This window comes from Saccopteryx leptura, chromosome 2 (genome assembly GCF_036850995.1).
Source record: "Saccopteryx leptura isolate mSacLep1 chromosome 2, mSacLep1_pri_phased_curated, whole genome shotgun sequence".
In the NCBI taxonomy this organism is placed as follows: Eukaryota; Metazoa; Chordata; class Mammalia; order Chiroptera; family Emballonuridae; genus Saccopteryx; species Saccopteryx leptura.
Window position 1 is genome coordinate 310,189,171 of NC_089504.1, and position 16,975 is coordinate 310,206,145.

General features: G+C 44.0%; 1 protein-coding gene across 1 annotated transcript in view; it reads left to right on the top strand.

The window, feature by feature from the left end:
- Positions 1-16,975, top strand: part of EXOC4 (exocyst complex component 4) — a 701,469-nt gene that overhangs the window by 547,241 nt on the left and 137,253 nt on the right. Inside the window, exon 12 of the mRNA XM_066362739.1 lies at positions 8,791-8,927. Coding sequence (XP_066218836.1) covers positions 8,791-8,927 — 137 coding nt within the window. The remainder of the gene's footprint in view (positions 1-8,790; positions 8,928-16,975) is intronic.

Below are 16,975 nucleotides of genomic sequence, written 5' to 3' on the forward strand. Positions count from 1 at the left end.
TGGCTTTTGTCTTAGGTATCAGTTCTGAGTAAATTAAGAGACCAAGGTGTCAAGAAATTATGAAGAGAGAAGAGCCCTTGCTGGTGTAAAACTGTCACTGAAGAGACTCTTGTCCCTGACCAGGTAGCTCACTTGCTTAGAGTGTCATCCCAAATTGCTGAGGTTTCAGATTTGATCCCCAGTCAGGGCACATAAAAGAATCAACCAGTGAATATGTAAGTAAATGGAACAGCAAATTGATGTGTGTGTGTGTGTGTGTGTGTGTGTGTGTGTGTGTGTGTGTGTCTCTCTCTCTCTTTTTTTTTTTTTTTTTGTATTTTTCTGAAGCTGGAAACGGGGAGAAACAGCCAGACAGACTCCCGCATGTGCCCGACCGGGATCCACCCGGCACGCCCACCAGGGGGCGACGCTCTGCCCACCAGAGGGCGATGCTCTGCCCCTCCAGGGCGTCGCTCTTGCGACCAGAGCCACTCTAGTGCCTGGGGCAGAGGCCAAGGAGCCATCTCCAGCACCCGGGCCACCTTTGCTCCAATGGAGCCTCGCTGCGGGAGGGGAAGAGAGAGACAGAGAGGAAGGAGAGGGGGAGGGGTGGAGAAGCAGATGGGCGCTTCTCCTGTGTGCCCTGGCCGGGAATCGAACCCGGGACTTCTGCACGCCAGGCCGATGCTCTACCACTTCTTTCTCTCTTTTATTTTCTTTCTTTCTGACTTTAATCCTCTCTCTCTAAAAATCTATTTTAAACATTTCTTGGCTGCTGGCGTTGGAGTGGCCTGTGTCTCCAGAAAGCTAATCATACAGAACAGCCTGGCGAGCAGCAGGAGAGTCCACCCTTCCTGTCCCCTCCTACCTACTTGCTGAATTCCTTCACACCTTCCTCTCACTGACATATGTCTCAAATGCGTGTCTCTCTTCCCTCCACACACACTCCCTTCACAGCTTCCTGTGACCCTGCTTCTGGTCTCATGAACCCCACCACTAGAACTGTCATCAGAAGGTCACAGACACCTTCTTCCATAATCAGTCGTCATTCACTTTGACCATGTTGCACCTGGAAAAGGCTAGCCCATCACTTCCTGTTTCTGTGTCCTCACCAGAAGAAACAAATATTCAGTCAGGTTGAATTTCAGCCCCAGTTCAAGTCCTGGCTGCACACACTTCTCTCTTGCCTGAAATACTGCCTCTTCCTCTGTGTGTATCCAGACCTCCCGCATCCTCCAGCCCCCGGTTCAGGCTCTCACGCCTTTTTATTCCTAGTCTCCTAGATTGTCTTCTGCACCTACCTACAACTTCTCTTTAAATATCACTTGTCTCTTGTCCTAAATGATAGTCTAACTAGATCCTCACGACCACCCTGGAAAGAGAGACCATACTATAAGCCAAGAACATTGCTTGAAACAAAAGAAGTGCTCTAACTGCTAACAGTTGTCATTGTCACACTTTTATGTCCCCCTTACCAAGTAGTGCTGTGTATTTTGCTGAATAGCAACTTTGCGGTCTTTGGAAATGCCTGTGTGTTTTTGTGTTGGGGACCTGCAGTTGGGTATATGGTCTTACAAGTGTTGTGCCCCTGTTCATTGATCATTTCCACCCTCTGGGTCCCGTGACACATCAAGGGAAATTGATAACCTGGATATGGAGTTACACTGACTTAAAGTATACAAGTCAACAAATACTTTTTTTATTGCCTAATATTAGTTAGGGAAGCAAAGATCCCCCTGCAGATCTCACAGCCTAATTAACACACTGTTGTGTATTTCTTTCCCTTTCCTGCTATATATTTTGTTTTGAATATGAAATCACAGAACCCCAAAGAAACCTCCCAAAGCACCAGCTGTGCTTACAGGTATGGTAGGGACAGGTTTGATTCAACCATAAATGATTCTCTACCTAAAATGTTTAGAAAAGAGAAAAACAGTATTAATAATTTACTTCACATACATTTTCCAAGTTTTTAATTGGCAAATAACTTAAAATCATTTATGCAAATTCTAAAGGGATACAGTGTTTCTGATCGCCCAGCATTTTGACCTCATATTCTCTTTGTTTAAGCCTATTTATAAATTCTTCCCGACTCCTCAGGCTGCCAAGCAGAGCTTTAGAATCTACTTCCCTGTTGATCGTATGAGTATATTTGTCTTTTCTGAACAGTGGGACCTTTTGAAATTGTCTTCTTCACTTGGAGCAGATATCTAGTGATTAGTGACATTGGATTGGATTAATTTTTGTGTTTTCTTGTTGGAGAAGGGGAAAAGAGGGGTACTCAAAATATTTAGGAACTGGGTATGTATGTGTTATTAAAAGACCTCTTGGGCCCTGGCTGGTTGGCTCAGCGGTAGAGTGTCAGCCAGTCATGTGGAAGTCCCAGGTTCGATTCCCAGTCAGGACACACAGGAGAAGTGCCCATCTGCTTCTCTACTTCTCCCCTCACTCTCTCTTCTCCCCTCCTGCAGCCATGGCTCCAAAGGTTCAAGCAGTTTGGCCATGGGCACAGAGGATGGCTCCACGGTCTTGCCTTAGGCACTGAAATAGTTTAATTGCTGAGCAACAGAGCAGTAGCTCCAGATGGGCAGAGCATCACCTGGTAGGGAGCTTGCCAGATGGATCCCAGTCAGGGCACATGCAGGAGTCTGTCTCTGCCTCCCTGCCTCCTGCCACTCACTTAATAAAAAATTAATGAAATCAAAGGACCTCCAGGATCTAGCTCCTGACTGCGTCCCTCAGCGTCCCCTCCTGATACACACACACACACGCATCCCTTCACCCCAGCCATGAAGAACCACCTGGAGTCCCTAAATCCCACGCTGCATTATGTTTATGCTGCTTCATTACCTGAAGTGCTTTTTTTTTCCATCTTTTCCATCTACAAGTTGCTATTTATCTTTCAGGGCTCAGTTTAATGATAACTTCTTCTTCCTCACCACACCCCACCTTCTACCACAACCCAATTAACTTCTTCCTCCCCTCTGCCTCCACTGTACAACTCACAGATGTCCGGGACAGTACCTATCACTCTTTATTGTCCGTGAACTTGTTTGTCACCACCTACATTATAATGTCTGAGATCACTGGAGGTCAGGAAGCTTGTCTCATCTGGCTTTTTATCTCCTACAGTTAGCCTAATATTTGGCAGAAATAGTATGTATTTAATAAATATGTTTTAATCAAGTAGTCACGTTCCCTGCTCTTTCCCCAGATGACTTCTGGTCCTTCTGAACACTTTTTACCTGGTGGTCTATAGCAGTATTGCCAACCATACTGCTACAGCTTCACGTTTTAAATATATACCATAGTGAAAACCGTTATAATAAAACACTTATATACTTACAGTTGGCTTTCTCAGATATGTTTTTGAAGGGGCGCCAGTTCATTTGTATTATGGTTGGACATCAGTTGTTCAAAATTGAGATTTAACAGGCACACATGTGAACTGCCAACCAGTTGTCCTCCCAGTCAATATATCTCCCTCCCGTAGCAAAGGTGTATTCTTCTGGGTTCTCCAGAGAAAGAGCGCCGAAGGGAAGGGAGGGAGACATATTAGGTGTTTGTACTAGGAGGACCTAATGGGGGTTTGGGAGAGTCTTCCTGCACAAAGGAGTTTTCAGTTGAGACCTGAAAAATAAGAAAAAATACTCTAGAAAAGTAAGACAAGGGATAGTACCTTGCAGGCAAGTACAGGGCCCTAAAATGGGGCTGAGGAAGCCCCTGTTAGCCAGGTCTTAGAGAAGCAGGGAGCAACTGGTAGACCAGGAGGCTGGAGGGGTAGGCAGAAGCCATGTCACAAAGGGCATTCTGGGTAATCTGAAGACTGCAGGCCCCAGTGCATTAAAAAGTTGTGAGTTGGGGAGAGAGACAATCAGAACTACTTATTTATTTATTTATTTTATTTAGTTCTGTTAAACTTACAAACTGTGAAGCACACAAAACTCAAGTGCAAAGAATTACGTTTTTACTAATACAATAGCTACGGAAGGAAGATGTTTTTAGCACCTGAAAGGTTTCTCCTGCCCAGTCAGGACCAGCCCCTCCGAGGGCAGCGCTATTCTGACTTCTGACTTCTACCACCAGAGATCACTTTCACCTTTTTCTTGCGCCACAGCAATAGCACACCATGCAGCGGGGCTCCTTTCGGTCCGACTCCTTCCGCTCAGCGCCTGGCCTCTGAGATGCAGCATGTCATCACGGGTCGCAGTAGTTCATTCTCACTTCCGGGCAGCCTTCCGTTGCACAAATGCACCACAGTTCTTTACCCATTCAACTACTGACGGACACGAGGATCGCTTTTTAAATGATTTTCGGCTCTTGTAAAAAACACTGCTGTGCGCATTGTGTTCATGCCTTTCACTGGACGTAAAAGGCACTTGTTTCTGTGGGAGATACAATGTTTTAAAGATCTCTGCCTGTAAGGTGGAGGGCATTTGGGAGGAGAGCAGAAGTGCCCCCTGCTCGGGCTCTGATCCTGGGACGCATGGCCTCTTCCCAGCGGGCTCGTTCAACAAGCAGCCACATTCAGAACCTTCTCAACATCACACAAATCAAAATATAGATTCAAAAGGTTTCCTTTTGGCTTTTGTCCTTCGTCATTGTTAGTTGTTATTTTTCTAATTGAGGTAAAATTGGTGTGTAACTTATGCCCAGGGAGCTCTGGTAGCACAGAAGAGAGACACTTAAATCAGAGCAGGTAATCCTGGAGCTGCCTCTTCCAGGATGAGAGACATGAGCTAGCCCAAGGGCATGCCAGGCACAGAAATTGGGAAGCTCAAAGGCACAGAGGCTGAAGTAACCTGGTTCAGTCAAGGGCTGACTCGTAGTTCCACACAGTTAGGCACAGGGTGGGTATGCACAGGGAGCTGCAGAGAAGGCTAGAGCGGTAGGAAGGGGCCAGAGCTTAGAAAGCTGGATGTGTAGCACCTGACCAGACAGTGGCACCGTGGATAGAGCATTGGCCTGGGCTGCTAAGGACCCAGTTTGAAACCCTGAGTTCCCTGGCTTAAACAAAGGGTCACTGGCTCGGCTGGTACCCCAAGTCAAGGCACATATGAGAAAGCAATCAATGAACAACTAAGGTGCCACAGTGAAGATTTGATACTTCTCATCTCTCTCCCTTCCTGTCTGTCTGTCCCTATCTGTCCCTCCTTCTCTCCCCTCCCCCCACTCTCTCTCTCTCTCTCAAAAAAAAAAAGCTGGGTGTGTAGGAAGGGGCATGGACCCCTGCCTTGTGTGTCCTCCAGCATGTCATTGGGCCTAATGTCCTCATCAGTATGACAGACCACTGAGGAGAGTCATTCCCAAGCCATGTTCTGGGAACACTGTCCCAGTAGCTTTGAGAAATTGTTAGGGGGAGTTTGAACAGCACATTCCCCTCTTTAAGATTCACAGTGACATCAGCATATTAAAAGTTTCCAGCCCTCCAGGGAAGAAGGCTCTTCAATTTTCTTTAACTCAGCATTTGTCAAATTACTTAAACTTAGAGCCAATTTTCTATAATAATAGTGATACCAGTATCATGCTGCAGAGCCCCATTTTGGCAAAAAAAAAAAACCCACAAAAACCAAGTTCTCAAAGGTCTAGTCATCATTCATTCATTCATTCAGTTTTTAAAGTGCAGTGTGGGAAGAGCCGGCCACACCTGTCTTCGTATTTTAGGCTGCGGGTGAATCCCTGTAAGAAATGTTAGGTGTTTTTTATGATTATAGCATTCGCTAGTCTGGAATCTTTTTTTCTCTCCTTTTTTCATGTTATGCCCAGACTTTATTACCTGGAAAATAACTTGCAAGAAATGGAGAAGTGAGTTGTTTGTGAATGAATCTTAATCATTTATGATATGTTGACTAGAAATTATAATGAATAAAATCAGAGTTTCATTTATCAGAAGTCATTCAACATTGGCAGATCCTGAGTTAATAACGAATCGATGAGTTGTGATGCCAAAGGAATCGTATAAATGAACACGAAGCTGCCCTTGTTAGAAATGTGATCTCTTCCGTGTTTATCTGTCAGAGCCACTGATTTGGAAATTGTTAGAAATTCTTGAGAAATGAGAATTTTTTCCCTTGGAAAAATACCCATCATTTGGCAAACTAGTGTCATTTTCCTTGAAGAAAAAGTAGTGATTGATTATCCAGAGTGCTTCCATGACAAGGGAAACCAATCAAATAGCTGGGAAATTGTGTATAATCATATAGCATCACATAGGCCCTTTGTGGAGTCCATGGCATTCTAATCATCTCCTGCGGGTACTTCCTGTGTACCCCAAACCCTGATGTCCAGGGCATATTCCTCAGTCCCCGCAGTGTCCCCTCTCCTCCTACTGTCATCAGCACAGTTCCAGTCACCTGAAAGCACCAAGATTAAATACAGACCAAACTGAGTCCCCCCAAAGACATTTCAGAAGGTGGAGCTGTCTGGGTCTAGCATCTCTCCTGTATATGACATTCAGAGAGGTTTACTGATGTGCATTAACATTATTAGTACTGTTTGCTTGATCACTAGTATTGTCCTGGAGATCCTGAGACATTACAAACAAGTGGCAGAGGGGAGGATGGGGAGGTGGACAGAAGGAAGAAGAATGCCAGTCTTGCTTTTGCGGAGTGGATGATCTGATCAGGAAGCCTGACCACCGGGGATGTCCGGGAACAATCACACAGTGTTTATTTCCTAGTGTAAACGTGCCAGTGTACTAACTGAATACTGGAGCGATGAGGGCCAGCACATTAGAGGAGCCATCAAATTACCCTCAGCTATTAGAAGAGTAAATTGAGTCATAAGGAAGGAAGAGGTCCCAAACCTACCCCGGAGTTGATTATCAACCACACAATTGGAAAGAGAGCCAGGCCCGGCCTCTCAATAACCTGAGCAGTCTCCCCAGCAGCATTTTGGATCTGAAGCGGACTTCGTTAGTAGGGCCGACTCCGCTCTCCTTCATTGATTGCTGCCCACGTGTGGCCACATACCCTGCGTTCTGAATCAGGATGAGGACTTGAGGTTCCTCTTAGCAGCGTGCAGACAGGTAGCTAAGCAGAATCCATTCCTGTCACTCACACACAGACACAAAGGAACGGGATTTCGGATCAGGTTGAGGCTGCAGTATTTTCATCTTAAAATCAATACAGAAAAGCATGTTGAACTTGGGGGATAGTCTATAGAGATGGTGATTTGGTTCACCTTAGATTATAACTATTCTTTCATTTTCACCTTCTGACTCTTACTTTGGGTTAGAGGGGTTGGGAAAAGAGAGAGGAAGAAGACACGAAACCTCTACAGACAAATAATCCTGAATAAACAGACACATGTAAGCATGTAATTAAAGCTGATCCTCCATTGTGTAGAGAAAAGCTGTATGCTTATATCCATTCTTTTTCTTTTTAGAAGGAAAAAATTAACCAAAATCCTGTACCCCCAGTCTGCATTTAGGCATAATAAAATGCCTTTGATGCTTTCATGGATCCCTGCCAGACAGGAAAAAAACTTTTTTTTCAATGTTTACTTTATGGCCAAGTCTACCATAGATTAGGCAGTTCTATCTGAATAACTGCATATTCAACAAACCATTTGTTGACCAAAGGATTCGAAGCAGCTAAGCATGTGATTAATATTTACCCCACTGTAACTCTGCTCCTTTGAAAGAGGCATGAACTCATAGTTTAAACAACTCAGTCTTTTCTTAAAGATTGAGAATTTACTGATTTTCTGTCTTTTCAGACGTAATGCTGATGGCTGTAGCGTACTCTGTCTTGAGGTGTAAGAAGGACTCATTTTTTCCAATGGAGATGTCCCTAGTTCAGTCCTAAAGTATGTCTGAGTCTATCTGGACACTCCTTCTACAGTGACGACAACAGCAGGAAATACTGTGATTTCACGAGAAAATGGTGGGGCTCTCGTCGGAACTCGGGGCTGGCTGGGAGGCGGAGTGCTTGCTTTGTCTCCTTTCTTTTTCTACGCCTGTTTCTTCATCTCTAAAGTGGGTGTGATTACAAGATTCACCTGACCGGTCGGGTACCGAGAGGATTAAATGAGGGAAAGCATGCAAAGCCCTGCACTGTACGATGTAGGTTGTCAGAACCCCAGAAACATTCATGATCGTCGTGATTATTACGTGAGTCTCAGACGGGATAACATATGCTGTGTATGTAAAAACATTCTAGAAGCTGTAAGGCACAATACAAATGTTGGTTGTTATTCTTACTAGGTTGATGGTTTTGAAACTTTTTAAACAAATCATGGAAGGTGTTTTCTTTGTGCTGCCTGTCATCGGTCCCTCCTTTCCAAGTAGAGCCCTTGAGGTGATAAGTTAGGCCCCAACTGAATGTATATTCACTTTCTGAAAAGCCACAGCAACATCTTGTGAATGAATGCCCAGAATTCCATGAAATCAGCTTGAAAGTCTTGTCCTCTGTCCTACAAAAAACACTTTCTCTCGCCTGACCTGTGGTGGCGCAGTGGATAAAGCGTCGACCTGGAAATGCTGAGGTCGCCAGTTCGAAACCCTGAGCTTGCCTGGTCAAGGCACATATGGGAGTTGATGCTCCCAGCTCCTCCTCCCTTCTCTCTCTCTTTCTCTCCTCTCTAAAATGAATTAAAAACAAAAAACAAAAAACAAAACAAAACACTTTCTCGGGTCCTTGGAAGGTCAGCTCTGTGTGAAATACTTACACTGTTGTCATTTTTAATCAATAGTTTGAAATGTCGTGTCCCCCAGGAAAGCTCAGCAGTCCCTCCTTGTTCTTCAGATTACTTGAGTAAGAGAGTTTAAAAGCTCACCAGTCTCTGTGTGCCCTCTGTGTCCTTGTCCAGAGCACGATCATCGTGGAGAAGACCGTGCAGGACCTGATGAACCTGATGCATGACCTGAGTGCGTACTCGGACCAGTTCCTCAACATGGTGTGCGTGAAACTCCAGGAGTACAAGGACACCTGCACCGCAGCCTACAGGTAGAGCTGCCGTTGGGGACCTACGCAAAGTCACGTGAGAACCTGACCATCGTGCTGGTTGGTGACATCACCTTTCAGAGCCTAACTTCCCGCCATCATAGAAAAGGACCATCTTTGAGTTTGTCAAGGAGCCTGATGAGCGCTTGCTCCCCAGTAATTAGTCTCCTAGATGCTAAGATAGTCACACCCACGGAGGGAGTGAAAGGGACAGAGGGCGGAGCCCTGTAGGACGGCCGTTGGGTGGCTTAGATGAGGTGCGGCCTTGATGTTCATGAAAGCTTAGAATCATAGGATTCATCTTCTCTGAGGAAATTCCAGAACTTGATTAGTCTGTCATGCGATTCTAAAAGATCTTGAAAGTAAAGCAATTTCAAACCCAGAGTAACTCTTAATACTCTATAATATGATTTCTTTTCAATTCTTACGAATGTATTCCTCTTAACGTTTGATCTGTAGCCTTCCTACTGTCATGAAAAGACAGTCGCACTGTTTCTAGCATCAGTAGAAATGAAAAACCATTGTTACAAAACTTGAAAACCTTTCATTTTCTCCCTCTAATTTCTTTTCTCTTGGTTCAAAAATCTCTTTGAGCTCATAGGAAAGATCATAGCACTTTTCATAAAAAGCTAATAGTGGGAACAAATTATGGTCTGGTTGATAAGACCTAAAATAATTAGGGAAGAAAATAATGTATAGTAAAATACTAAATTGTATATGCTATATAATAATTAAGCAGAAGTAGGTAAAGTACAGAACATAATTGGATGCTACTTGTACAGTACAGCACTTAAGAGCAGAAGGAGGCCCTGGCCGGTTGGCTCAGTGGTAGAGCATCGGTCTGGCATGCAGAAGTCCCGGGTTCAATTCCCGGCCAGGGCACACAGGAGAAGCGCCCATCTGCTTCTCCACCCCTCCCCCTCTCCTTCCTCTCTGTCTCTCTCTTCCCCTCCCGCAGCCAAGGCTCCATTGGAGCAAAGATGGCCTGGGCGCTGAGGATGGCTCTGTGGCCTCTGCCTCAGGCACTAGAGTGGCTCTGGTCGCAACAGAACGACGCCCCGGAGGGGCAGAGCATTGCCCCCTGGTGGGCATGCCGGGTGGATCCCGGTTGGGCGCATGCGGGAGTCTGTCTGGCTGCCTCCCCGTTTCCAGCTTCAGAAAAATACAAAAAAAAAAAAAAGAGCAGAAGGAATAAAACAAATAAAACAGAGTGAAAGAGTGAATGGAGCCTGGAAAGATTCAACAGACAATGAGAAATGTGCTGGACCTTAGGAAGATGAATGAGATTTAGGACATTGCCGAGAACAAACAAGAGCTTTGCAGGGTTGAAGAGGAGGCACAAATGTAGTCACCTGATATTCGGAGGGGGAGATGAGGAGGAAGTTTGAATGGAGCAGATGTCCTAGAAGAAGGTAGTAAGAGATAATGTTTAATAGGAAGAGTACAACCAAATAACAAAAGGTCTTAAAAAAGAAGACTTGAACCTTTCTGATAACAGGAAATTTTAATTTAAACATTTAAGAATTTAATTTCTACAATTTTTTTGCAAACACTACATTAGTTAATAAAATACTTTCAAGCATAAATACATATTTCTAATGGATAAAATTAAATGAGGAACTGAAATGGAAATTTTAATTTTATGATAAAAATGAAAAATACCCAACTGTCAAAAAAGAGCTTATTCGTATAGATTTTAAACATATAGTGATGGATTATCAAGTCTTCATGGTGTTGCGATGCCACTGGGTATACTTAAAATAGTGATTGTGAAGTGTCACTATTTATAATATGCCAAAAATATGTCCTTTGCCACCATTTGAGCTCATACTGAAAAATATTAAATGTTGACTTTTAAAGGTGGGAAGAAGAATAGATACGCAAATAGAAGTTGTAAAAACCACTGCTCATGGTCAGTTCTCCAAGACTGGAATTTCTGGGCCACAGAGTGTTTTCAGCTTTACAAAACCCAACTCCACAGCGACTGTACCAATGTCACCTCAACCAAATGAGATTCAAATAGTATATTTTAAATATTAAAATTAAGTATTAAAAAATTTGAAATAGTTTAAAATTAGTCGCATTTTCCCTGGGCTTGCCTGGTCAAGGCACATATGGGAGTTGATGCTTCCAGCTCCTCCCCCTTCTCTCTCTCTGTCTCTCTCTCCTCTCTCTCCCTCTCTCTCCTCTAAAAAAATGAATAAATTAATTAATTAATTAAAATTAGTTGCATTTTAATAGCATTGTTTTAAATTTACTGTTAAGTTTATGTTTAACCGTCCTTGAATTTTAAGGCTTTTTTTCCTAAAACGTAGGTCATATCCTCTTTAGATTATATTTCTTCACGGCCAACCAATAATTCTAACAAATAATAATGCCGATGAATATTAATTAGGATGGAGATGTTATATAACCTGCCCAAGATAAGGTAAAGTTGGTTCTGGAATCTAAGCCCCATTGATCACTATTTTTTTTTCCTGTTATTTCAAAAGAAGTTTTTTAACTTATATATAGCTTAGCATTTTACTGATTATAGATCTTTTCCTCAACATGTCAAGTGATGGGAAGCTCTCTACATCCACGAAACAAACTGGTTGTTGTTGAGTGATTTCTTGTTTTGAAATGATATTCCCCTAGCTATTATAGTACATAAACTTTTTTTCTGCAGTGATTCCAAATAAGTTTAATTAAATACATACTTCAATTATACGGGCCATTCTGTCTTCTCCCCCATCCCCGCCTGTACCCCAGACTGAACATTCTCGGTGTCTGGCAGGCCTTGGGTGTGTAGACCCTCCCAGTCTTCCTTCCCTGCTGCCCCTTAGCCTGGCTGGCCTGACTTAAAAAGAACTCCACACTGAGCTGAGTGTCCCAGGTGTGTTCTTTGAACTTCAGCGACACCATTCCCTCCCTGAGGCAGGACCCAGCGCCAAGACAGAACTTCTTATCACATCCTGTCATTGCATTTGTCAGATATTGATTGAGCCTGTCCCCAGACCCAAGAGTATGGGGACAAAGAAGCCAATCAGTCACAGGTGATACCTTTAATGAGCTTACTACATTCTTGATAGAGGAGAGAAAGAGGAATAGGGGTCAAAGAAATAGGACGTGTCCACAGCGTTAATTATGACAGAGAAGATGGTGAGCCTTGTGAAGGGTTGGGGGATTTAGACAGGGTTTAAGCTTAAGTAGCTAAAGGAAGAAAGGAACCAGACTGATGGCAAGGAGGAGGGGAAGAGTAGGAGAAGGAAGAACAAAAGGTGAATTTGGGGTTTGGGAAAGGAAGGCTGAGCCAAAGTGGTAGAGAGTCTTGAATGCCAGGCTCCAGGAACTTGGCCTGAATAGGTAGTAGGGAGCTGGTGAGGAGAGTAAATGGGGAATACCAGGTGCAGACCTGTGCTTTAGGGAGATTTTTCTGAGCTTTGTGTGAGCTGGATTGGACAGGCAGGTGTGTGGAAGTAGGAGAGGCAGAGAGTGCCCGAATCAGAGGAGAGGAAGGGGGAATGGCCCATAGGGACAGATCAGGGAACAGTAAGGAGGTGAATCTGTAGGTCAGGGCTCCTGGAGGGGATAAAGTATGGACGTAAGAAAAACTAACTGAAATTAGCATTATCGTTTTTCTACTGTATTTGTAGAGATTTCTTGCTTTACCTCAATTACAAGATCTCACAGTTACCCATTAAATTTTGTTACTTTTAGCTCATTGTTTTAGTCTATTGAAATATTTTTGAATTCTCACTTTGTCATCAGAAAAATCTTAGCTATTCCTCCAAATTTCATGTCATTCTTGATTTTGTAACAATCTTATAGTTCCTTTCCATATATCATTTTTTTATTATTATTAATTTTAATGGAGTGACATTGATAAATCAGGGTACATATATTCAGAGAAAACATTCTCCAGGTTATTTTGACATTTGATTATGTTGCATACCCATCACTCAAAGTCAAATTGTCTTCTGTCACCTTCTATCTGGTTTTCTTTGTGCCCCTCCCCACCCCCACGGTAACCACCATACTCTTGTCCATGTCTATGAGTCTCATTTTTATATCCCACCTATGAATGGAATCATATAGTTCTTAGTTTTTTTTTATTTACTTATTTCACTCAATATAATGTTATCAAGGTCCATCCATGTTGTTGGAGAGGCTGTGGAAAAAAAGGAACTCTCATCCACTGTTGGTGGAAATGTAAAGTAGTACAACCATTATGGAAGAAAGTATGGTGGTACCTCAAAATATTAAAAATAGAACTACCATATGACCCAGCAATCCCTCTACTGGGTATATACCCCCAAAACTCAAAAACATTGGTACGTAAAGACACATGTAGCCCCATGTTCATCTCAGTATTGTTCACAGTGGCCAAGACATGGAAACAACCAAAAAGCCCTTCAATAGATGATTGGATAAAGAAGATGTGGTACATATATACTATGGAATACTACTTAGCCATAAGAAGTGATCATATCCGTGTATCATTTTTTAAAATGTTCAACAGGACAGGGCTAAATTGAGAATTTGGGGGCATATCTCGTGAGACTTTCTTTGAGACTGACACCCATGTGTTACACAGTACCTCCAGAACTGATGTGCTTTTCTAACCGTGACCCCAGATTGTGCCTCACCAGCAGGCTCTGGAGGCTAAATTGGAACACCAGGTTTTCCACTTTTTAGTTATATGACCTTGAACAAGTACTCAGCCTCTCCGTGCCTTCATTTTTCTCATCTACAAAAAGAGATAATAGTTCTTCCTTCATGTGCTTACTTTGAAAATGTCAATCTTTTAGAACCGTTTTTACCAAAATGGTAAGCTCCCCCCAAAATGATGAGCTGCTGTTTGGATAATGACAGTGACGATGATGACAAAGTTTACCTTTACCACCGTTCACGACAGTACTTCCTATATTTTGTCCTCTGCCCCGTAAGAACCCGTTGGATTTCTTGCTGGTGGTATCCCAGTCCCGATCCTCCTACTGCAGTTAGCTCTCCCTCCTGTCTCCCCAAGGCGGGCTGGTACCAGCCAGCAAAGGACAAGGCTAGGGGTTTGTTCAGGAGCCCTCTCGTCCCTTCACTTTTAGGACCCCTGCTCCCTGTTCTGCCAAACCTGTGTTAATAACAGTCATCTTGGACAGCTTACAAATTACCCCTGGAAACAAGATCTCTTGACCCTGATCCAAACTGACCATTTCTTCCTTCAGGTCAGAGTTAGGGAAGAAACAAAGCCTTGTGACTTATTCATTGTGAGATGTTCCTGGCTCCTAGTGAGTACCACATCCTAATTGTCCACAAACCATCTTTAATGGTCTGTTCTAGAATTTGGCCTATAGTTCTAAACTCACCCAGTTTCTGTAACTTACCTTCTTCTGTGAATATGAAGGGTTTTTTGTTGTTGTTTTGTGTGTGTGTGTGTGTTTTTAATGGAGAAACAATGTGTGTTTGTATTTGAAAACTGTTTTAAAAAAAGAGAAAGTTATTGATGTAGGAGAGAAAGGTTGGACTGTAGAAATGATGTTTTGGTTGGTGCGTAGGGAGGGACGTACCGAGTAAGTCGAGTGACTGGCTTAAGGCAGAAACACGGATAGTGGTGTTCACCACGGTCCATCCGTCCTCATAGGAATTGAGTTATTTCTCCGTCCTTTATATTCTACCATTTCATCCAGACAGTATGTCTCTGGGATAATACTTCTTTGGGGATCATAGCCATTGCTTTTGGTTCTTGACATCCGAGGATCATCAAGAGTATGTTCCACTTTGGTACCCCTCTTGGCCAGCTTCTCTGTAATGCTGCCCACTCCGAGGTCATTCCTCATACAGGGAATATCGGTAGCGATCAGCCACAGCAGCTGAATTACAGGCCTAGGGTGAATTCTCAGGGATGGGGAAAAAAACGGAAGATTATTTATGTGGTTGTTGTACAGTAGTGTGCACACATATGCACACATGTGCATATCCCTGTTGTCTCTTACTCATTCAGGTCTGTACACTAGTGCGAAAATGTCTCCCTACTGTATGAGTCTGAAGATGCGAAGTGTCCTTACTTCCTCTCTCCTCACTCACTGCCCCCCCCCCCCCATTGGCACCTGCTGAGGAGTAATTAGGGCAGTCCTAATTTGGGCAGCCAGATCCTGATTACAGTGAGAGGAAAAACAGGAAATGTTCTAGTTCGGCTGCCAGCAAGTGACTGATTTAAATAGCAAGCCATATACAATTCAAATGATCCAGGATGATGTAACGGAGGAAGGGCATAGGAACCACTGCAGTCGGATTCTTTCACAGCAGACAGCGCTTATAGAAATGAGCGGATCTGGAGGTTCACAATGCCCTCTGCTGAGAGCTGGCTTGTCGTCCACGTTGACCGTGACAACCTGAGCGTTCTCTGTGAGTTAGAGGTCTGAGGGCAGGTCAGGAACAGATGGCCTCTCTATGAGCACCTCACTCTGGAGAGAAAGACCATATTGTGTAATGATGCCACAGTATATGCTTTGGATAAAGAGAGGTGTCCTGAAAGGGAAAGGAGGACCGGAAGACTCTTCATTAGTTAGTCACACACCTAGGGGCCTCAAGGAAAATTCAGCTGCATTGCAAGCAGGTTGTTGGTCCATTATTCTGCTACTCCCAAGATGAGTGCTTCTCTCCCTCTGCTGCATTCTTTGTCCTCAGCTACAGCCAGCAGCCAATATCCCAAAACAGTCATTTAAGAATTGGAGCCCTGCTCCATTGGAGCAAAGATGGCCCGGGCACTGGGGATGGCTCCTTGGCCTCTGCCCCAGGCACTAGAGTGGCTCTGGTCGCGGCAGAGCGACCCCCCGGAGGGGCAGAGCATCGCCCCCTGGTGGGCAGAGCATCGCCCCTGGTGGGCATCCCGGGTGGATCCCGGTCGGGTGCATGCAGGAGTCTGTCTGACTGTCTCTCCCTGTTTCCAGCTTCAGAAAAATACAAAAAAAAAACCAAAACACACACACACACACAAAAAAGAATTGGAGCCCTGGCTGGTGGTGCAGTGGATAGGGCGTCATCCTGGAGCGCCAAGGTTGCCAGTTCAATCCTGGGGTCACCAGTTCCCATACCACGGTTGGGACACGTATAAGAGGCAATCAGTGAGTGCACAGCTAAATTGAACTGATGCTTCTCTTTCTCTCTTCCTTCTACCTTCTCTCTCTTATCTTTCAAAAAAAAAGAAAAAAAAATTAAAGTCAGTTTTTGAGGCTTCTACAGTGTGTCCATAAAGTCATGGTGCACTTTTGACCGGTCACAGGAAAGCAACAAAAGACGATAGAAATGTGAAATCTGCACCAAATAAAAGGAAAACTCTCCCAGTTTCATACCTATTCAGTGCAGTTCGATGTGGGCTCACGCACAGATTTTTTTAGGGCTCCTTAGTAGCTATCCCATATAGCCTCTACAGACTCATCACTGACTGATGGCCTACCAGAACGGGGTTTCTCCACCAAACTGCCGGTTTCCTTCAACTGCTTATCCCACCAAATAATGTTATTCCTATGTAGTGACGCTTCGTTATAAATGCACCGATATTCACGTTGCACTTTGGTCACGGATTCAAATTTAGCGAGCCACAGAACACACTGAATTTTCCTCTGTACCATCCACATCTCGACTGGCATGGCTGTGGGCTGCTCCGCTATATACACGGTGTTACATCATCATCTGCGCATGTGCACATGCTGCCACATCATCCTACAGAAACTGGGAGGGTTTTCCTTTTATTTGGTGCAGATTTCACATTTCTATTGTCTTTTGTTGCTTTCTTGTGACCGGTCAAAAGTGCACCATGACTTGACGGACACACTGTATTTGTTCCAACTTAATGTCAGTTCATTAGTCAATTTTGTGTGTGTGTGTGGGGGGGGGGGGGGTCTTTCTGCATTGGGCCTGGAAGAGAATACAAATAAAACATCTTCTAGTCTTAGAGGCTCAGTTGACATGAGACACAAGCAGGTCTTACTAGGAAACGGCTCATCCTCAGGACCCGCCTTTCCCCCCTTCTCCGCAGAGGGCCAAGACTCGTGCCAGAGCATGAAGAGAGAGTG